The 23,545-nt window shown below is 46.5% G+C and overlaps 1 protein-coding gene across 1 annotated transcript in view; it reads right to left on the reverse strand.

Annotated features, from left to right (window-relative positions):
- The window catches only part of pygb (glycogen phosphorylase B), a 73,765-nt gene extending 52,806 nt beyond the window's left edge, over nt 1-20,959 (reverse strand). Inside the window, exons 1-6 of the mRNA XM_033025815.1 lie at nt 20,560-20,959; nt 12,171-12,272; nt 10,033-10,111; nt 6,676-6,779; nt 5,004-5,135; nt 3,875-3,986 (exon numbers count right to left, since the gene is read on the reverse strand). Coding sequence (XP_032881706.1) covers nt 3,875-3,986; nt 5,004-5,135; nt 6,676-6,779; nt 10,033-10,111; nt 12,171-12,272; nt 20,560-20,802 — 772 coding nt within the window. The 5' untranslated portion in view covers nt 20,803-20,959. The remainder of the gene's footprint in view (nt 1-3,874; nt 3,987-5,003; nt 5,136-6,675; nt 6,780-10,032; nt 10,112-12,170; nt 12,273-20,559) is intronic.
- Nucleotides 20,960-23,545: the final 2,586 nt, after the last annotated feature.

The raw sequence follows: 23,545 nt of genomic DNA on the forward strand, positions 1-23,545 counted from the left end.
ATTTCTCCCCTGCTCCCCACCTGAATTACAGTCAATAACACAGTAATTGAAATTTAAAACTGCATATCCTGGAAATCTGAAATAAAAATACATTGGTGGGAATCTCTACAGTCCAGGCTGTATCTGTGCAAAGAGAGCCAACAGTTTATATCAACAGTTCAGCATTTTGTGTTTCAAAGATTCTCAGTTTTATTAAACCATGTATTGAAATTGCTGACAAAATAGGTTTGGACACAGAGAAATATTCTAGGCCAATCTTGCGGTGACTTCAAAGCTACATTTCCCGAATTACAAATTATCAGTGGAAAAAAACACTTTGTCAAAGGACCAGCTTCACTCTCGTGCTCAAGTAGAATAAAAAGACAGCCGACTCTTTCCCAAGTCCCTCCGTGGCCAAATGCCAGATGACCCAAGCAGAAGCGGAGGTGGAGAGGAACAGAGGCTTTCTTCTCCAGTTGCTTTTGTGGCCAGAATACAAATGAGCAGAAAAGGCAAGTCATCAGCAGCTGCTATTGTCTCTGTACTGGCTGGCAACACTTCAGAACAGGCCTAGTTACCATTCCCAGGGGTCTCATATAACTTTTTTTCCCTGTTACCAGCCGGGCAACCTCGGCAGCTTTTTAGGTTGCCAAATGACAGTTTAGGTGGTCATTTAAGACGGCTTGTATGACGCGTGCGATAATGTGTTCGGACGAAGTGCGTAGTTACCAGTCGGAATTATGGTCAATGCAGCATTCACATATTATATCTGCTTCAAATAAAGTCACAAACTAAACATATTCACCAATCAAGACATGATATATACCACAATGACATGCAGCAAAATTATAATACAGTGTCTCATCCCTTTTTACACGTTGCAATGAATGCAATTTCTATTATTTCTTTCCACTTCCAAACAAAAATGTGGTTGGATTATTCAGCGTATGATTAACCTCGGTGAGACCAAGCGCAGGTCTTGGCGATCGCTTCGCACAACACCTACACTTAGTTCACAATAACCAACCTCATCTCCCGGTGGCTCAGCACTTCAACTCCCCCTCCCATTCCGAATCCTAGGCCTCCTCTATGGCCAGAGTGAGGCCCACTGCAAATTGCAGGAACAGCACCTCATATTTCGCTTGGGTAATTTTCACCCCAGCGGTATGAACATTGGCTTCTCCAATTTCAGGTAGCCCTTGCTTTCTCCCTCCTTCCCCTCCCATTCCCAGCTCTCCCACAGCCTACTCTCTGCCTCTTCCTTTCTTTCCCCCACCACCCCCGACCCGACATTAGTCTGAAGAAGGGTCTCGACCCCGAAATATAGCCATAGATGCTGCCTCACCCGCTGAGTATCTCCAGCATTTTTGTCTACCCATTCACACAAGTTCTGTTAACCCACTTTCCTCACCCACTCCCTACACATTAGGGGCAAATTTACAGACAAGTTAACCTACAAAGCCAATGGGATGTGGGAGGAAACCCACACGCTTGTAGGGAGAATGTGCAAATTCAACACAGACATTGCTCGAGGACAGGATCGAACACAGATCTCTGGCGAGTGAGGCAGCAAGTCCACCAGCTGTGCCACTGTATTTTATTTTCCAACACAAAGAAAATTATACGTTGATAACTTTGGTTACTAAAAAAAAAGAAATTATCCATTTTCAGTCTTAAATCTCTAAGTGACACTATGTCCCCCTTTACAGCTACTGTATGTTTTAATTCAGTTCAAGACTATGGGGCAGTAAATTGGCCATAAAGTTGCTGCCTAAAATTGCCAGAGACCCGGAATTGATCCTGAATATGGGTGCTGTCTGTATGGAGTTTGCTCCTTTTCCTTATACTTATATCTATTTATATACTTATATCTCATATATAAATATACACCGTTTTGTTTTCTCGTTTATAACATTGTTTAGAGTACTATGTTTACATATTCTGTTGTGCTGCTGCAAGTAAGGATTTCATTGTTCTAACTGGGACGTGAGAGAATAAAACACTCTTGACTCTTGACTTACGTCACTATGGTGTGGGATAGAACTAGTGTACGGGTGATTGGTGGTCGGCATGGACTCGGTGGGCCGATGGGCCTGTTTCCACGCTGTATCTTTAAATTAAACTTAGTTAAATTAAACTAAAAACACTAATGTAACACTAAATGTAAAGAAGGGTCTCTACCTGAAACGTCACCCAATTTCTTTTATCCTGAGTTGCTGGCTGCTCCATGGAGCTCCCCCGCACAATTAAAGCATGGAATAGTCTTCACTTTAGCATAGTTACCCTTTTCTACTTAAGTCCAAGTCAAGAGTCAAAAGAGTTTTATTGTCATGTGTCCCAGATAGTACAATGTAATACTTGCTTGCTGCAGCCCAACAGAATATGTAAACATAATACAGAACAGGTGATAAAAGTTCAGTGTGTCTATATACCATAGACCATATATATGCACAATAAATAAACAGATAAAGTGCAATAGGCTGTTATTTTTCAGAGTTTGGAGTTTGGTGGTGGTGGGTCCACTCCTGTTTAAATTCTATTTGGAATATTTTTGGAGGACCAGGAAACCAAGAAGCAAGAGTTACTCCAGGGAGTTACTCCAGCTCCAGGGAGTGATTCTGCGTTGGATTCAGTGGTCGCGGCGGGGTGGCGACCAGACAGCAATGGTGGCCACATCTCCCACAGTCCAAAGGGAGGGAGAAAGTGGCCGACGCCGACCAGTTGCCGTGGCAATGCGCATGTGCAGGGCGGCACATGCGCACAACCATGGCTGAAGATGTGCTGGTCGTGGTTGTGTGCATGTGCAGGCCGCGGCAGTGCGCATGTGTAAGGCGGCCGGCTGTGCCGGCGGATTAGGAACGGGCGGAGAGCCGAGATCCAGACAGTGGGTGGAGACGGAGAGTGACAGCGAGAGAGAGAGAGAGAGAGAGAGGGAGGGGGGGGGGCGCTCAGAGTTGTTTGCCAAGCCGGGCAAAATGGGACGGCTGTTAGGTTGCCCGACGGCAATTTAGGTCGCCATTGGCACCCGGGCAACCGCTAATTTCGAGCCCTGCATTCCCCACAGCACACATCTTTCCTCACTATATGGCCTACGATGGAGGTTTACAGCTGGAACAAGGGAACAGTACACCAGCAGCCGAATAACACCAAACTGGAACAAATGGTACAGAGCTTGAAAACGCACACTACTAGACACAGGAACAGTTTCTTCTCCTCCATTACCTCCTTCCTTCCATAAGCTAGGGTACAGTCCAATTCACCTCTACCCCATTGCGGTCATTGGGCCTTGTCTCTGGCACTGATGCACTACTATGCTGAGTACTATATTCTGCATAGCAGTGCATTAGTCTGAAGAAGGGTTTCGACCCGAAGCGTTGCCTATTTCCTTCGCTCCATAGATGCTGCCTCAACCGCTGGGTTTCTCCAGCATTTTTGTCTACCTACTATATTCTGCACTCTGTATTTTCCCCAATGATTCTGCTTTGTTCTGAAATCAGGTCTCGACCTGAAAGGTCACCTGTTCCTTTTCTCCAGAGAGTCTGCCTGACCCGCTGAGTTACTCCAGCATTTTGATGTCTATTACCAGTGTAAACCAGCATTTGCAATTCCTTCCTGCACCCTTAGCTCTACGTATCGTATTTGAGTTTGAACTGATTGTTTTTATGTCTAATATTATCTGATCTGTTTGGATAGCTTGCAGAACAAAGCATTTCACTGTACCTCGTATGAGGTAGATGGCAACAATAAACCTAAACCCAGCCTTACTATGTGCAAAGACACCCTTTATTAGGAACTGCAGAACTACTAAATAAATGACACATTTGTATAACATGCATATACTGATACCACAATCAGGATTTTCACAACTTCGGAGAAAAGTTTCTGAGTAACTTACAGTCCTTCAGATTGAAGTCGTTGGGAGCCTTTGCAGACCACAGCCTCATGGTGTTGACGGTGTTGTTCTTGAATCCCGGCACTGGAGTGTCGTAGGGCATGGCCAGGACAACCTATGGCCATGAACATACTTAGTTTAGAGATACAGCGTGGAAACAGGCCCTTCGGCCCACCGAGTCCATGCCGACTGGCGATCGCCCATACACTAGTTCAATCCTACACTCGACATTGGCCAATTTATAGAGGCCAATTAACCTACAAATCCGCATGTCTTTGGGATGTGGGAGGAAGTGGGAGCACCCGAAGAAAATCCACTCAGTCACAGCGAGAACGTACACACTCCACACAGACAGCACCTGTAGCCAGGATCGAACAGGGTCTCTGGCACTGCAAGGCAGCAACTCTACCGCTGCGCCACTGCGCTGCTTATTATGGTCAGACACTTAAGTACGTCACTTGTTTCTTTTTACAGGAGGTGCAAGGAAAAGCAGATGCTGGAATCTTGAGTGAAACACCAAGAGCGAGAGGATCTCAGTGGGTCAGGCAGCATTGGAGGAGGGGAATGGTCGATTCTGAAGAAGGTTCCCGACCTCGAAACATCGTCTCTTCATTTCCTCCACTGCTGCTACCCGACCCGCTGAGTTCTTCCAGTTTGTGATGTTTTACCTCTTTTTTAAAAAATATTCGCTGGAAGTTTATGTTTCCCACCCGTGTACCAGTCCAAGTAAATGTTGTTATAGAACTTGCCTGAACTACCTCCTCTGGCAGCTCATTCCATAAACCCACCACTCTTGGCCGTTGTCACCCAAGAGCTATGCTCTCTAGTCTTCCTCTCCATCCTGGGGTAAAGGTTCTGACTGTCTATGGTCTAATTTTCTGTTCACTTCAGGAATGGTGATCTGGAGGTTTCCCTGCCATTAAGTTTAGATTATTGTCACGTGTACCGAGGTGCAGTGAAAAGCTTTTGTTGCTTGCTAACCAGTCAGCGGATAGACATAAATCAGAAGGCATAAATGTGGGAAGGCGTTATAAGAGGAGCAGTAGATAATTCCCCTCGTGTCATCTTCTCAGGTTACACAGCTCCCCGAGACTCCCAGTGGTCCTACACCGGGACGGCAAGCAACATGTACCTGAGTATCGAGCCATCTCGCACCGTTGGGGCCGCGCTCCACATGGCCGTAGAAGTGAACGGGGAGCATGTATTCCGGACGGGCTTTCTCCCACGGGTTACCATAGCGCAGCCAGTCATCAGCTTCCTCCACCTGGGGAGCAATAAACAAAGAGAGGTTATCTGAGAAGATATATGATACATACACAAATTAAATAGCTGCACCAAAGAGAACATATGAAATAAGATCTTAACGGCCAATCTCAGGCAAGGGTGCACACAGGGGACAAGTTATAGGAGCAGAATTAGGCCATTCGGCCCATCAAGTCTACTCTGCGATTCAAGCATGACCGATCTATTTTTCCCTCTCGACCCCATTCTTCTGCCGTCTCCCCATAACCCCAGACACCCTTATGGGCCTGTCCCACTTAGGAGACTTTTTAGAGGACTGCAGGAGACTTTGCAGTTGCCACATGTTCGCGGGTGGTTGCCGGGGAGTCGCCTTCATGGTCGTGAGGAGTTCCCGCATTCTGGGAACTAGACATGTTGAAAAATTAGCGGCGACCAGAACTAAGCCGCCATGGAGAGTAGCGAGAATTCTTGAGCCGTAGGTGGGTCACCAGGAGGTCCTAGTGGGTCACCAGGAGGTCCTAGTGGGTCGCCAGGAGGTCGAAGTTTCTCTTAGGTTCTCGTACGTTGTCGCCGTTGCTGACCGGTGAATTTCATTGGCTCATTGGGGAAAAAAAACGTAAGCAGTAGTTTTTAGAACCAAGGATAACCGACCGGTAATGTTAATGTCCGCCGAGCTTCACAGCCGTGTATCTCTGGCTTCTTAAAAGTTGGCTCCACTCCTTCTTCCCCCTTCTCCCCACCTCTTTTAAAGGACTTACCGTACACTGTGCTTTTTAGCTTCTTAATTACAGCCCCAACCTGTTCATCGTGGTGTGTGTCTGCACCACATTGGCTTTGCACCATGTGAATTTCACTCAGACAGCGCTCCCCCCGCTTGCCCTGTCCCCCGCCTACATAACGGGCTGGTGAAGGAAGCGATGTGTTTGTGTGTGTTCCCCTCTGACAGTCGCCGTTCCAGTTGCCGGTTTTTCAGGCAACTGCCGGCAACTTGACAGACACCGGCAGTCATCTGAAAAATCGCCTATGTGGGACAGGCCCATTAAGTAAGTAAGTAAGTAAGTAAGTAAGTAAGTAAGTAAGTAAGTACGTTTATTGGCCAAGTATTCATATACAAGGAATTTGCCTTGGTGCTCCACCCACAAGTAACAACATGACATACAGTGATAGTTACGAATGACTCCGAAAACACTAAACATTAATAATAATAAAACATTAATGATAAAACACCATTGATCAAGCATGTGAACCAACAAAATACCAGATCAAAGGGAGGCTACAGATTTTTGGCTGTTGAGTAAAGCAACTGCTCTAATACTAATTAAATGCTCTAATGAAAATGTGGCAATGAATTCCACAGATTCACCATTCTCTGGCCAAATAAATTCCTCCTCGTCTCCATTCTTAAGGTTCAGGCACCACAGGGCATCATATATGGATCAACATCCGGGTGCTATTGGAACCATAGAGCTATACAGTAACGCGACATGTCTGTATAACAACAATAATAACAGATGCATTTGGTTTTGTACATTATCATTGGATATTAATTCCAGAAAACTCACCTGCCAGCCATTATGAATCTTTTGATTGAAGATACCAAACTCATAGCGCATGCCGTAGCCATAGGCTGCCAACCCCAGCGTGGCCAGTGAATCAAGGAAACAAGCTGGAACAAAACCCAATAAATTAATACACTTGTACAAGTACAAATATGTTTAACGCGAGAGGGGAAAGATGCAACAGGAACCCGAGGGGCAATGTTTTCATTCAGCGGATGGTGGGTATATAGGACAAGCTGCCAGAGAAGGTTGTTGAGAAAGTTGACATCCCTACTTGAATAAAAACACAGGAACATGGGTAGGAAAGGTTTAAAGGGATCTGGGCCAAACACGGGCAGGTGTGACTAGTGTAGACGGGGCATCTTGGCTGGCATGGACGAGTTGAACCAAGTTGTGTGACTCTAATGACGGTTAGCAGAGAGACAACATTACTTTGGTAGTATATTCACTTCACCTAGCTGGATAAATTAGAGGAGAATTCATTTTGTATTTTCTCCTAAGTGCTAGTTTCATATGAATATATGACCCAGCAGAAAAGTTTGAGGAATTTCAAGAGCAATTTCCATCCAGCAGAAGATGAGACCTTGTGTCCTTTTGCCTGAACCAAAAAAAATGAAAGGTATCAAAACCAAGTATGAGTGAGTGATGGTGCCTATCTATGGACCTTCCAAAAGGTTTTAATAGTCAAGCAGGACTTAAAACATTGAACATAGGCCAGTACAACACATGAACGGGCCCTTCTGCCCACAATGTCTGTGCTCAACACAATGCCAAGTAATCTTCTAAAAAAATACTTACTTTAAAAAATGATGCCAGAATATTTTTTTAGCCCTTGTAAATGTTAACTCAATGTTGACTAAGGAACGGATAAATATACACCAATTAACCCAGTAAATGGTTCAGCAGGGAATGACACAAAGTGCTGGAGTAACTCAGCGGGTCAAGCAGCATCTCTGCAGAACATGGATGAGTGACATTTCTGGACATCCAGGTCAGCAAAAGTTTAACTTCAGTTTAGTTTAGTTTTAGAGATACAGCATAGATACATGACCTTTGGCCCATCAAGTCCATGCCGACCATCAATATACCCATTCACACTAGTTCCATGTTATCCCACTTTCTCACTCCCTACACACTCGGGGCATTTTACAGAAGCCAATTAACCTACAACCCACATGTCTTTTGGATGTGGAGGGAAATCAGAGCAAATCTCCCCACTCGGTCACGGGGAGAACGTGCCAACTCCGCACAAACAGCACCCGAGGTTGGGACCGAAGCCGGGTCTCTGGCGCTGTGAGGCAGCAACTCTACCGCTGTGCCACTGTGCTGCTCAAAGTGAACATTCCTGCATCAACTGTAGCCCAGAGTTCAGCACTGCGGGGCAGAAAAGCACGGGTTCAGTTCTAGACCCACCTGGAACTCAATCCCAGGACAAAGCCAGTGCTGCATTGTCAGCAATGCCATCTTTAGGAGCAGTATTTAAACAAAAGCCTCATCAACCTTCTTAGAAGAACATTTAAAAAAATCCCTTGCACCATTTAAATCAGGGCAATTAAGTTCTCCCCAATGGCCTGGCTGATGATTTCTCCGCAGCCATGATCATTAAAGCAACCTGATTAACTAATTAATCATCACATTGGTGTTTATGGCCGGATACAAACAAATGACATGAAGTGCTGGAGTAACTCAGCGGGTCAGGCAACATCTCTGGAGAACGTGGACAAGTGACATTTCACGCCAGGACGCTTCTTCAGACTGATTGTTGGGGTGGGGGGGAATTCAAAGAGAGGAGAGGCAGGACCAAGCCTGGCAGGCAATAGCTGGATGCAGGTGTGGGGGCTTTTAATGGGCAGATGGTTGGACAAACGCTGGAGATGAAAGAACCGAAGATGTGAGGAAAAGGGATTGAAGTTGTGAAGCTAGACTGAGGAATGTAGGTGGAGGGGGTGGGTTAGTAACATGGGTGCGAGTGTAGGTAGGCCACAGAGGGAGGGGAGAAGAAGGGTGGGGGGTGGGTATGCATTTGTAGGTTAGTTTCCTAAAATTGGAGAATTCAACGTTCATACCGTTGAGTGTAAGCTGCCCAAGCAGAATACGAGGAGTCATTCCTCCAGTTTGCGTGTGGAAGAGGGGAGAGGAGGAGGGTTCAAGGCTGTTGGTTTCCTCCTGTTAGTTCTCAGGGCATCCCTTGTGTGCAGCGGGTAGATTTGCTGCTTTACAATGCCAGAAACCCAGGTTCGATCCTGACTTCAGGTGCTGAATGTATGGAGTTTGCACATTCTCCCTGTGACCGCGTGGGTTTCCTCCGGGTGCTCTGGTTTCCTCCCACACTCCAAAGACGTGCCGGTTTGTGGGTTAATTGGCTTCAGTAAAATTGTAAAATGTCCCTAGTGTGTAGGATGGTGTTAGTGTGTGGGTTGATTGCTGGTCAGCGGGGACTCGGTGGGCTGAAGGGCTGTTTCTCTAATGTCTAAAGTAAAGTCTAAAGATTACTTTTGCTGCTCAACCCCGGAGATTCCGAGGTGGCTTGAGTGGGGGCCAGATGAGGGACCTGCTGGAGCTGGGTGGGGCACACAGGTTACTAGTTGCCCATGACTTTGCACAGACATGTTGCATGTGACTTTGCACAGACTTCGTCACAGCCTCCATGAACCCTTCGCTGACCCTTTCAATGGTCTTGGGCTGGAGAATACCATGAAAACGTTTTGCCCTCCAAAGGAGGCTTTGGAAACATCCTTGAAACCATAACACCATAAGACCTAGGCCATTCGGCCCATCAAATGTGCTCCAGCATTCTCTCATGCTTCAAACTGTGGACTAGGTTGCTGGTCTCAGTTGTGCCACTGAGCTGTACACCACAGAGACAGGCCCTTCGGCCCACTTTGTCCATGCCGAACAGGTTGGGATCTAAGCCAACCAGCCTATATTTGGCCCACAATCCTCTAAATGCTTCCTATCCTTATTTCTGTCCAAATGTTGTTTAAAGGTTGTAATTGCATCCACTTTTATAGCTTCCTCTGGCAGAAAAACAATCCAAGTTTGGCCAACCTCACGTGAAAGCTAATGCCCTCTAATCCAGACAGCATTCTAGGAAACCTCCTCGGCACTCTCTCCAAAGCCTCCACATCCTTCCTGTAAAGGAGCGGCCAGAACCACACACAATACTCCAAATGCCCCCTCACATTATAACTAGGCCCTCCAATCTTTGAAATTCCACCCTGATAGGTTCTGATTGTCTACCCTATCGATGCCAAACAAGTACATCATTGACCCAAGAAATTAAAAAGTATTGTGCAATTAGCATGCAAAAGACAGATCGAAATAGACATCAGCGATCCTTAAGATGCTAGTTGTGATTACCTGCCAGACGACCAAGGCCTCCATTGCCCAGACCAGCATCCTCTTCAATTTCCTCCAGCTCTTCAATATCTAAACCCAGCTGGACAACGGGACAGGAAGGAACAAGAGGAAGAGAAACTTTAAGATATTTAATCTATTCCACAGAGTAACTTCCTTTTTTCTTTTCACCAAGTTCACCGTAGCGGGCGGCACGGTGGCGCAGGCAGTAGAGTTGCTGCCTTAAAGCGCCAGAGACCTGGGTTCGATCCTGACCATGGGTGCTTGCCTGACGGGATTTGTGCTTTCTTCCCGTGACCTGCGTGAGTTTTCTACAGGATCTTGGGTTTCCACCCACACTCCAGAGACGTACAGGTTTGCAGGTTAATTGACTTGATATATTTGTAAGTTGCCCCGAGTGTGTGTAGGATTGTGTAATTGTGCAGGGATCGCTGGTCGATGCGCACTCGGTGGGCCGAAAGGCCTGTTTCCACGCTGTATCTCTGGTGGGAGCCTGCAGGTGATGGTGGTGGTGGCGGCAGATATGATAATGGTTTTTAAGAAGGTTTCAGATAGGCATATGGATATGCAGGGAATGGAGAGATATGGATCATGTACAAGCAGAGGAAATTAGTTTCACTTCATGTTTGGTACAGACATTGTGGGCCAAATACTGTATTTGCTGTACTGTTCCATGTTCGATGTTTAGCATTATGTCCTTTGCTATTTGCCCTCATATAAGACATCGGCATGTCTTCCTGCTGCCACCTAACCATCCATGTTCACCCTTTGCAGATAGCCGTTGTGTCAATTGCTGCTAAATGTAGATCTCCACAGAAAGACCCAGGGAGCAGAGTATTGGGGCCAGAACAAGCTCACTCACACAAAACTGCAAAAGCAAACCGATAGATAGCAAGCCACATCCTTTGGTTTAACTGGCTGATAAATCTGTCAAAAAAAGGTCAAACTGTTCTGTTTATATTCCTCAAATTTCAGATATTGTATTCAGGGCTTCTGTATCTGCACAATCATAAGTCAGAGCATGGAAACAGGCCCTTCAGCCCAACTCGTCCATGCTGACCAACATGCCCCATCTAATATAGTCCCATTTGCTCATGTTTGGCCCATATCCTTTCAAATCTTCTAAGCTTCGAATAATCTTGAACTTAATGAGCTACCAACACTTCCACACAGTATTGGCTGCAGTTTCCTGCAAAATCGGTGCTGGTTCAGTGAAATGTAAAGCCAGAGGGAGGGATATGGGTGGAAGGGGACATGGGGGAAAACAGTGGCAATATAGTGGGAGACATGGGTGTGGGAACAGGAAAGAAAGAGGGTGCGAAATAAAGAAAGTATAGGTGGCTTTCAAATCCATTGCTGCGGGCAGGGGTGGAAATAATGTGTGTTTCAATTACACAATCAAAGACACTGGCGCCTTGAGTATTCTAGAAAGGCGCTATATAAATCCCATCCATTATTACGTTATGTTCTGCTTATTTTGGCATCTTGGTAATGACCATAATTGGATAAACTGAATGTGATGCTTTTAACCACCAGCTAGAGCGGCTGCCCTTGGCTAATGAAACGATGGTCTGAATCTCAATGTTCTGGATGTTGAATAAATCAACACAACTTCCCAAGAACATATGGTGCAGCATTCCTTGGTTAAAGTGGACCATTCATTGCTGCCAGGAAACGACACAGTGTTATCAAATGTTGAAGGACACAAACAGCAATAACACTGGAAGCTCTAATGAAACGCAAAGGCAGGAAGACCAATGTTGCCCGTGTGACTGCCGATTACACCCACTTAGTTTAGTTTAGAGATACAATGTGGAAACAGCCCCTACAGTCCGCCAAGTCCGTGCCGACAGGTGATTACTTGCGCACTACTTCTATCCTAGACACCAGGGACAATTTACAGAAGCTAATTAACCTACAAACCTGTACATCTATGGAGTGTGGGAGGAAACAGCAGCACCCGGCGAAAACCCACGTGGTCACAGGGAGATGTACAGACTTTGTAGTCAGTGCTCATTGTCAGCATCAAACCTGCGTCTCTGGTGCTGTAAGGCAGCAACTGTGCGCCACTGTGCTGCCCTGAGATGATAGGTTTAGACTTTAATCCAGTCAAGCACGCTGACTGTTGCTGGGCTTCATACCTGATATATGGCCTCATCAGTGGCATTCTCCAGTCCCAGGTTGACCATCGTATTCTGCAGGGTCCGACCCATGTAGAACTCCAGCGACAGGTAGTATATCCGCTGCAACACACAGGAAGTTTAACATTGCAGAGTAGGAAGGAGCAGCAACATCAGCCCTTCAATCATCATCTCAGGACCTCACAAAGTGCCATCTATTAATTGAGGAATGACTGAAGTGACAGCGCAATGTGGGAAACATGGCAGTCAACATACGCAGAGAAAGGGGACACACACCAAATGGGTTATCTGGCCGCTTCTGTTGTTGAATGCTTGAACATGTAAAGAACTTCAATGATAAAGGCACTCCATTTCCCCGACAGAGTACCTGGGTTACCACGGAACAGCAGCATGAGACCAGAATCATTAGATTATTCCATTTCCAGCAACGATTATCTCTCAAATCTTGGCTGCTGCATTTAAATCCAGGACATTTACATCTGAAGATCCATCCAAGGCCGCTAGAAATTGCAGAGTTGTGGACATAGGCCAGACCATCACACAAACCAGTCACCCTTCCATAGTCTCCATCTACACTTCACACTGCCTTGGCAAGGCTGCTAGCATAATCAAGGACCAGTCTTTCCCCGACCACTCCCTTTTCTCTCCTCTCACTAAAAGTAAGAGGTAATAATAGTTGGCCAAAGCTTTTCACTGCACCTCGGTACACGTGACAATAATAAACTAAACTACTTTCAAATTCAGTGATAGATTCTTATAGCTGTAATCAGGCAATTGAATGGTCCTCTCATCAGCTAGAGAGAGGTCCCACCTCATTGAAAACCTTGCAACTATCTTTAATTGGCCATTCTCGGACTTCAATGTTATATCTTTACAGTAAGCGTTGTACCCTTCATCCGTGCACTATGGACGACTTGATTGTAATCATGTGTAGTCTTTTCTTTGACTGCATAGCATGCAAACAAAAGTTTTTCACTGTACCTCAGTACACATGACACTAATAAACTAATCTAAACTGAAGTGGTAATAGCACCAGTTTCAAAGCACAGCCTTTCACAAGTACCTAGCGGGTCAGGCAGCCTCTGTGGAGGGAATGGACAGGTGATGTTTCAGGTCGGGACCCTTCTTCAGGCTGACATTGAAGAGTGTGTGAAGCGTGTTGGATGTAGGTTGGAGGGACTGGTCAAGGGAGGATGAGATAGAATAAAATAATTTGGATTTGAGTTTGGTGGGACAGGAACAGGCAGAAGCAATGGATCTGCCACAGTAGTCCTGCTTGTGAATGTGAGGGGAAAGCTGGGCTCACCTGTATCCACCTATCACTTGCCAGGCTTTGCCCCAATGCCACCTCTGTTTCCCAGCTTTCTTCCCCCCCCCCACTACTCCATCAGTCTGAAGAAGGGTCCTGACCCAAAACATCATCTGTCCATTCCCTCCACAGATGCTACCTGACCCACTGAATTCCTCCTGCACTATATCTTGGGCACAAGATTCCAGCAGGTTCTGTTTCTTGTGTCTCCATCTTTAATGTCAAGGCCTTGTAACAAAGTCTATTACGGTGCTTTTTAAAAAAATCAAACATGGTTTGAACATCCATGCGAACATCAATTGCTCGATGAACTTTCTCCATTACTCAGTCGAAGAACTGAAATCATATTAGACAAGATTTGTCATTACTTTACCAGTGTTGGCTTTCATTTAACAACCTGCATTCTCAGTGACTGAGCAACTGTCTAGAACCAGCTCACATCGGAAGAGGACAGAGATTGTGACCATATTACTAGTCTTGTTATCTGGGATGCATCCCATATGTGTCAGGAGACCTTTCTATCTTTAGCAATGCCCTCTTAATCACCTTCAGCAAAGAAAGAGGCTTTAGAGTCATGGAGCTGTACACACAGAAACAGGCTCTTTGGCCTACCTTGTCAATACAAACCAAGTTACAAACCAGGCTAGCCTACTGGCCTACTGGGCTAGCCTACTGGGCTAGCCTGACCTACTTCTGCCTCTACTTCCCGAGGTCTCCAGTGACTCCTACAAACTTCTACCAACGCACCACAGAAAGCGCACTGTCATGTTGCATCACAGCTTGGTTTGGGAGCAGCTTTGCCCAAGAACGCAATAAATTGCAGAGAGTTGTAGATGTAGCCCAGTCCATCACACATACCAGACTCCCCAACATTGACTCCATCTATGCTTCACGCTACCTCGGAAAAGCAGCCAACATAATCAAAAACTTGTCCCACCCCAGTCATTCCTTCTTCTCCCTGCTCCCATCCGGCAGAAGGTACAGAAGCTTGAAAACGTGCACCTCCAGACTTAGGAACAGCCTTTTCCCCACTGTTTTCAAGCTTCTGAACGGTCCTTTCATAAGCTAGGGTACTGTCCAATTCACCGCCACCCCATTGTGGACATTGGACTTTGGAACCGATGCGCTACAATGCTGAGAACTATAGTCTGCACTCTGTATCTTCTCCTATGCTAGTTTCCGAATGGTTTATTGATAGGCTTTGTAACCTATCTATGGATGAGTTTCAAGAGGGATTGAGATAAAGAAAGAATTCTGAGGTCAGACAGCTGAAGGCAATGATGCCCAAATATGGGGAAGGGATAGTTCAGGGGACAACCAAATGGCAAGGCTGAATTCTGATAGTTATAACCCTACAGGAGGTTGTGGAGCTGGGAGAGTCGGGATTCAAAGAGATTTAATTTAAGGATTTATAAGTCAATATACAAGTGGATAAGGACCCAATGCAGGTTCATGGCTAAATATTGCAGGGAATAACACAGCTGCAGAAAGGGACATAAAGTGCTGGAGCAATTCAGCGGGTCAGGCAGCATCTCTGGAGAACATGGATAGGTGACGATTCAGGTCGGGACCCTTCTTTAGACTGATTTTTGTTGGGGGGGGGGACTGGAAGGAGGGGCAGGACAAAGCTGGCAAGTGATAGGTGGATATAAGTGAGGGGAATTTTGATTGGAAGATGGTTGGATAAAGGTCAAAGATGAAAAACGTGGGATACGGATAGAAGAGCCGTGAAATGTAAAGCCAGGAGGAATAAAGATGGAAGGGGGCATGAGGGTGGGGGAGAAAAGGGTGCACATCCAGGTGGGGCACAGGGAAAAGAGAGATAAAAAGGGAAACGGAAAAGGTTGGAGGTGGGAGGTATTTGTATAAGTTAGCTACAATTGGAGAATTCAACATTCATATTGCTGGTCTGTAAGCTACCCAAGCAGAATATGAGGCGCTGGTCCTCCAGTTTGCGTGTGGCCTCACTCTGGCAATGGAGGAGGCCCAGGTCAGAAAGGTCGGCATGAGAAATGAGAAGGGGAGTTAAAATGGTTAGCAATCGGGTTACAGCTGACAGAGTTTGGGTAACTTAGTGGTAACTCGCTATGGGTCCACGCGCTAGCTGGGATCTCTCCCCAAAGTCTGCACACTGTTAAAACTAAATTTTCAAGCTCTACAATAAAGCACTTTTCGGGGAAGTTACTGGAGTTTACTTGGGTTTTTACATGACTCAGTGCAGAGAAGATTGGTGAAATTGCTGAGTGTGTGTAGGATAGTGTTAATGTGCGGGGATCGCTGGCCGGTGCGGATTCGGTGGGCCGAAGGGTCTATTTCCGCGCTGTAACTGTAAACTAAAAATAAATTAAATTTACAAGGAACTGCAGATATTGGAATCTTGAGCAAAACAAAGTGCTGGAGGCACTCAGCGGGTCAGGTAACATCTGTTTGAAGAAGGGTCCCGACACAAAACATTGTCTGCCCATTTCCCCCCAAAAAAGATGCCTCACCCGCTAAGTTCCTCCAGCACAATTTTTTTAACTTGTTCACATCATTTAGCAATGAGGACTATTCAGTGCTATAGAAAGAATTTGCCAGCTGTTCCCTGCTGAACCCATGAACATATCTTTAGAACAGACCACATGAATGCTCCACAAGTGTCCAACAGCAAAGAGCTGTTACGCTTATATTACTTTATATTGATCATCCCCAATCAGTACCCCGTTCCTGCCTTCTCCCCATATCCCCTGACTCCACTATCTTTACGAGCCAAATAGTCCCAAATGGGACTAGCGTCAATAAGGCTTGGTTGGCATGGATCAGTTAGGCCGAAGGGCCTGTTTCTGTGCTGCATGTCTCGATGTCAAAGTGCAGGAGAGACAACATTGCTTTGCCAATATATTCAAGGTGGGTGCTACATGACCGTGTGCTGATTAGCACAAAGTTATTCATTCGAGCTGTTCCCTCTTAAATCGGGATTTTAAAAATAATTGCAACATTTTAGACGTGCACAAACAACATCACATTTTAACCTCCACATGGTATCATTACACCATACAACATTAAAGCATCGCTGGACCAGAATCTGAAGAAGGGTCCCAACCCAAAATATCGCCTGTCAATCTCCTCCAGAGATGCTGCCTGACCCAGGGAGTTAGTCTTTTTTTTGTAAACCAGCATCTGTTTAGTTTAGTTTATTATTGCCACGTGTACAGTGGTACAGTGAGCTTTTCTGTTGCGTGCTATCCAGTCAGACTATACATGATTACGATCAAGCCGTCCACAGTGTACAGATAAAGGATAAAGGGAAATACGTTTAGTGCAAGATAAAGTAGTAAAGTCTCATTAAAGATAGTCCGAGGGTCAGGACCGCTCCAAAGATTAACCTTATTGCTACAGATAGGCAATCTACATAAGATCACGTGATTGGAGCAGAATTGGGCCACTCGGCCCATCAAGTTAATACCGCCATTCAATCATAGCTGATCTATCTTCCTCTCTTAACCTCATTTTCCTGCCTTCTCCCCATAGCCCCTGACACCCACTAATCAAGAATCTATTTATATCTCTGCATTAAAAATATCTATTGACTTGGCTTCCACAGCATTCTATGGCAATGAATGCTGAGCTGAAGAAACAAGGGCCAGTTCTCAATTCTACAAATTAGGTAAGCTGCCAAACCCACCATTTAGTTCCTCCTTTAATAGATCTCTCAGTACATGTGGAAATGTTCTGAGAAAGCTGGTTTTGTAACAGCTTCATGGAATAAAATGAAACATGTAATTCAGCTGAGCACATTGCCAGTGGGCACTGGTAGCACCTTTCTCTCTGGGGCTGGAACTATGGGTTGAGAATTCCACTCCACATACCCGTCATGACCACTGCTCAATACTGCAGCGCTGAGAAGAGCTGGCTGGGATTTCCAAGTCTTCCTTTATCTTGTGTCAGCTACGACGTCCCACTCACCAACTCTCGTGCCAACGACACCACCACTCTCCCCTGTCCGTCTCTCTCTACAGATGCTGCCCGACCACTGTTAGTCCAGCACTTTGTGGTGGACAAACAAACAAACAAACACAAATCTGCTGGAGGAACTCAGTGGGTCAGGGAGCAGCTGTGCAGGGAATGGTCAGGCAATGTTTCGGGTCTGGACCCCTGTTCATACTGCCAGTCTGAAGAAGAGTCCCGACACAAAACACCACCTGTCCATTACCTACACAGATGCTGTCTGAATCTACTGAGTTCCTCCAGCACTTGAATAAAATAATCTTGCTCAACATTTCAGCACCTGCAGGTTCTTTGGTCTCCAGCGACTACCTCTTTGCCAATTGTAATATTCTGAACAAGATATTATCGGCCTTCCTAGATTGCTGGCATTATAACAGGAGTTCTTTAGTGTTCTTCCCACTAACACAAGTTCATTAACCTTATTGACTTTAAATAGGTTATCTTGTTTTCTTGGTTCTCCTATCACATGAACCTTGTTATCTTGCCTGAAGAAGGGTCTCGACCTGAAACATCACCCATTCCTTCTCTCCAGAGATGCTGCCTGTCCTGCTGAGTTACTCCAGCTTTTTGTGTTTATCTTGTTTTCACAATTACAATAGCAACCACAGATGCACTTCATTGTATGCAAAGCTGGGCCAGAGGTCCTGAAACATGCATTGCAAATACAAGTTTCTCTCTTTAAAGCGACCCTCCCCTGTCATTGTCCAGTAGCACTGAGGCTAATTTCACCATGTTGATTAATGGCATTTGAGTTCAGACTAGGCCAAATGCAATGAAGTCAAAACTTAGCCGATACGTTCCCTTTTAAGTAAAAAAGAACTAGATCTAATTCAGTTTCTGACCTTCAAACATCAGTATCTTCCTAAATGTGTTATCATTCTAACAACTCTGTGATGAATAATATAGATAATGTAGACAGTCAGATTTCTTAATTAAAAGTGAAAGCTTCAAAAACTGTATTTAAGACAGGAGATGAATCGTATTCCTGAAGAAGTGTCTACATTAGCTCCACTTGTGACACAGAACATGACTAAAGTGACAAATGTTTTAGAGGCAATAAAAAGAAAATCAAGTGTTATGTTTTGCAGCTTGCAAAGCTGGAGTCAGCTCACAGCTCTTTATTTATCGTTTCAAAACATGGACAGGGTGAGACCGATCATTTAGTGCGTAGGACGAGTTTATGTAACAGTGGACCCACAATCTACAGCAAGGCTTAGCTAACAATTCATGGATGAGAGACATAAGATGAATACAGTAGAGCACAAATGTGTCTGCCATGTGCTCAATCATTTCTGGTCTCTGCTATAAAGCTGAACTAAATCTCACATGCAGTGAGTTTTGGGGAAAGATCTGTTAGATCAAAAAATAAATTGCTGGAAGAACTCAGTAGGTCAAGCAACATCTATGGGGACAAAGGAGTGGTTGACTTTTCATATTCAGACCCTGCATCAGGACAGAGTGCAGAAGGGACTTGGGCAGCAGGCAGAGAAGTGGGCGGAAAGGGTGGGACAAAAGCTGGTAGATGATTGCAGGCAAAAGGAACTGCAGGTATAAGACAAAAAAATCTATTGGAGTAACTCAGCCGATCAGGCAGCATCTCTGAAGAAGGTGGATAGGTGGCCTATCGGGACGGGATCCTTCTTTAGACTGATTACAGTAGGGAAAAGAAAGCTGGAAGGGAGATGGGGGGGCAGGTCAAAGCTGAGCAAGTGATAGGTGGATACAGGTGAGGGGGGTTTAATTGGCAAATGATTGGATAAAGGCTAGAGATGATTTTTTTTTTTAAAGTGTGAGATCGAAGCGGTTGGAATTGGAGAGGAAAGGGATTGGGGATGGGAGATACGTGGACATAGGAAGGGAAAGGAGCAGGGTGACTGGATCGAGTCTGGTGGGGCCACATCTCAAACATGGGAAGGGATATCACTTCAGAGATCTAGAGTGGCAAGATGTACACATAAAAAGGGGGCTACTAACTATTGGATTTAAAAGGGCACTACTGAATGTAGTGAAGGTCTGAAGAAGAAGGGGTCCTGACCATAACGTCACCCATCCTCTCCCCCCCCCCCCCCAAGATGCTGCCTGACCCGCTGAGTTACTCCAGCACTTTGTGTTTATCCTTGGTATAAAGCAGCATCTGCAGTTCTATGTTTCTACATTGAATGTAGAAGAAAACTTCAAATGTGTTAAGAGTTTTGCATATTATTATTATTATTATTACAAATTACGTTTCATTTTAAATGCAAGAAAGACCGGTGCTATGGATGTAATCTGTGCCGTGGCGGAGGGGGGGTGGATGACTCTTCTAAACACAGGTTGACTGCAGAACGCTCCACTAACATGATAAATGAAGTACATCAGACAGCTGTGTCTCAAATTTGAGTGAAATTAGACCAAGTTCGGGGTGCAAAACGAAAAATTTGGTGTGCAAAATGTAACACCAGTCATGGAGTCGTACAGCACGGAAACTGACCCTTCGGCCCAACTCGCCCAGACTAGACTGCAAACGGAATACGCGTAGCAAGGTTTCCGCGAATTGTTTAAAAACTGCACTATTATGGTCAAGCAGGGCTGTTTTTACACCATTGGAGATAAAATAAACAAAGCACGTAAGGTGTGTAAGAAGGAACTGCAGATGCTGGTTTAAACCGAAGATAGACACAAAAAGCTGGAGTAACTCAGCGGGACAGGAAGCATCTCTGGAGAGAAGCAATAATGGGCGATGTTTCGCGTCGAGACCCAGCACGCAAGACGCTGAGGGCCATTTAGGGAACGCGGATGCAGAAATAAATCAACTAGGGGAAGATGGTGTTAAATTAACTTCCTTATCACTCTCCCTTGCAATTAAGGTGTTGATGCAAGTCAGTGGTTTCGGGCAATGGGCGAGGTCGGGTTATGGATGGGCGAGGGAGTTAGGGTTTTGGCCAGGGGAGGAGGGGGGGGGGTTACGGATGGTCAGATGACCATGAAGGGGAAGGGGGAGAGGGGGGATTTTGGATGGAAGGCGAGGGGAGAAGGATAGTGGATAGCCGGGGAGGGAGGGAGTGGATTGTGGATGGTGGGGGAGTAAGGGCTGGGACGTGTCGACCCTCTCACCTTGGGGTCTTTCTCGTAGTAATACTGCTGGGTGCGGATCCAGCGGCCGACCAGGTGGTCGCGGATAGTGTGGGCTAGAGCGAAGTAGTAATCCCGGGGGGTGGCGACGTTCCTGTCCTTGACCAGGGTGAAGTGCAGGTGCCTGTTGAAGCTTTTCTTCAGCTCCACCACATCCCCGAGCTCGGCGATCCCCCGTACGCTGATTTGCTTCCGTTTATCGAAGTCCGTCAGTGGCGCGGCCATGGTGCACCCTTGGGTGCGGGGACAGGCTGCTGGGTGGCGGGCGGATGGGCGCTGGAGTCCGGCGCTGGTCGCTCTGAGAACCCGCTGTCCGACGCTCACTCTTCCTGTTGCCCGGCCGGCCGTGAGCCCAGATCATTGGACACGGAGACAGGGTGGGAGGAGAAAGAGAGAGAGAGAGGGTGGGAGGAGAGAGAGAGTGTGAGAGGAGAAAGAGAGAGGGTGGGAAGAGAGAGAAAGGGAGAGAGGGAAGGAGAGAGAGAGAGTGTGTGGGGGGAGAGAGAGAGTGTGGGAGGAGAGAGAGAGGGTGGGAGGAGAAAGAGAGAGGGTGGGAGGAGAAAGAGAGAGGGTGGGAGGGGAGAGAGAGTGTGGGAGGAGAAAGAGAGAGGGTGGGAGGGGAGAGAGTGGAGGAGGAAGAGAGGGTGGGAGGGATGGAGGGAGATTAGGATAGGGGGAGTGGGAGGGTGTGGGAGGGGAGAGAAGGAGGGAGAGCGAAATGGAAGAGAGCGTGGAAGGGAGAGTGGGGTGGGGGGGGGGGGGCTGATGGTAGGAGGGAGCAAGAGAGTGGGAGGGAGGGGAGAGAGAGTAAGGGAGGGAAAGAGAGTGGGAGGGAGGAGTGAGTGACGGAAGGAAAGAAAGGGAGAGGAGTGGGTGGGATGGAGAGAGGGAGAGAATGGGGAGTAGGGAGGGGCAGGGAGAGTGAGGCAGAGAGTGGGAAGAAGGGAGGGGTAGAGAGGGAGAGCGAGTTGGAGGGGGGAGAGAACGAGAAGGAAGATGGAAGGGAGGAAGTGTGGGAAGTAGGGAGGGGGAGGGAGAGAGGGAGTGAAAGAGGGATGGGAGGTAGGAAGATTGATGGAGAGGGGGAGAGCGAGAGGTGGGTATGTAGAGAGAGAGAGAGAGAGAATGGGTGGGAGGGAGGGAGGGAGGGGGAGAAAGAGCATTAAGGCACATCTTATGACTTCTGGCCCAAACAGCATTGCATGCGATTATGTACGTCTGTGGTTGCTGTTGTAATGTAGAAAACAAGATAACCAGTTTAAAGTCAATAAGACAATTTGACCTTTGACTTTAGAGTCATAAAGTCAAGCGTCAAGTTGGAGAAACAAGGAACTGCAGATGCTGGCTTACAAAAAAAATGTTGGAGTAACTCAGTAGGTCAGGCAGCATCTCTGCAGAACATGGATAGGTGACGTTTTGGGTCGGGACCTTCATACTCTGTTCAAGAGTTAAGAGGCCCCGTAGCAGAAGCGTCTACATCACTGGACTGGAAACATCCTGGACTGGACTGGAAGTATCCTGAGCTAATGTGGCAGCCACGCCTGAAGCTGTTCGTACTTACATCCTTTTTTATTTTTAGTCCATCAAAAAGTTTTGTTTTAGTCTTTTTATGTGGGGGAGGGGGAAACTGTACTTCACAGTCGCTACCTGGGTCGAGGATGCGTCTTTCCTCCGAGCCGCATCTTCGCCCCCTCCTCGCGGCCTACCAACTGGATTGGCGCGGCCTTTCCTGCCAGAGACCGCCAGCGCAGCACTGAAGTACCATCGCGGAGCGGCCGATGCCTTACTAGGGTCGCCGTGTTGGAAGCTCCGGAGTGCTGGGCTTGCCGGCTTTAACACCGTGGAGCTGTGGTCTTCGGAGCCTCCAGCAGCGCTGACTTTAACATCACGGAGGCCTGGGATCTTTCGCTGAGGTCGCCAGTGTTGGAGCTCCGCCCAGCTCGGCCTGTGGACTTCGGGAACTGCGGTCTCTGGTAGGAAGCGGCCGATTCGGAAACTCCAAGCCACTAACAGTGTTCTTCCGACGCCGGAGTACAATCATCCGGCGAGAGGGCCTGAAACATCGGGCCGTCCGTAGCGGCGACTGCGGAGGCCTCAATCAGGCCCCGACCACGGGTGAACACGAGGAAGAGGACTGAACTTTTATTGCCTTCCCTCACAGTGGGAAATGTTGATTCCGCTGTAGGAGATGTTTTATGTTAAATTCTATAGTGTTGTGTTTATCTTATTTGTGTGCTGCATGGTAACACAAATTTCACTGCACCAATTGGTGTATGTGACAATAAATGTCCTTTGTCCTAATTCTGCTCCCACCATCATCTATTGTAACAAGGGATGGCTCCCACTGATTGTCGCCGGAAGCTTGCATCCTTTTCAAGACGGATGACAGCGATGTCAACACTTGAAACAAGATGAACACGAAAGACGAAGTCATATGTACTGGCAACACAACAAGCTTAACAAGCCCATTAATGCTATAACATACATATACATGTACAATGATCAAAAATACAATCAATGAACAACTATAAATTAAACTACTAGGCAACCACAGCGACGCAAGGACCTGCAGACGCTGATATACAAAAGAAAGACAATATCGGAGTAATTCAGTGGGTCAGGCAGCATCTCTGGAGAACATGGATAGGTGATATTTTGGGTTGTGATCCTTGTTTAGACCGATTGTAATGGAAGGGAGAAAGCTGGAAAAGAGGTGGGGATGGGACAAAGGCTGGCAAGTGGTACAGGTGAGGGGGGTTTTGATTGGCAAATGGTTGCACAAACACCAGAGATTAAAAGACAAAAAGGGTGAAGGAAGAAGATAAGGATAGGTGTGAAATGTGAAGCCGGGGGAAAAGTAGAGTAGTTGCCTAAAATTGGGAAATTCAATGTTCATACTGTTGCGTTGTGAACTACCCAAGCGGAATATTAAGGTGCTGTTCCTCCAGTTTGCGTGTGGCCTCATTCT

This window comes from Amblyraja radiata, chromosome 8 (genome assembly GCF_010909765.2).
Source record: "Amblyraja radiata isolate CabotCenter1 chromosome 8, sAmbRad1.1.pri, whole genome shotgun sequence".
NCBI classification, from domain to species: domain Eukaryota; kingdom Metazoa; phylum Chordata; class Chondrichthyes; order Rajiformes; family Rajidae; genus Amblyraja; species Amblyraja radiata.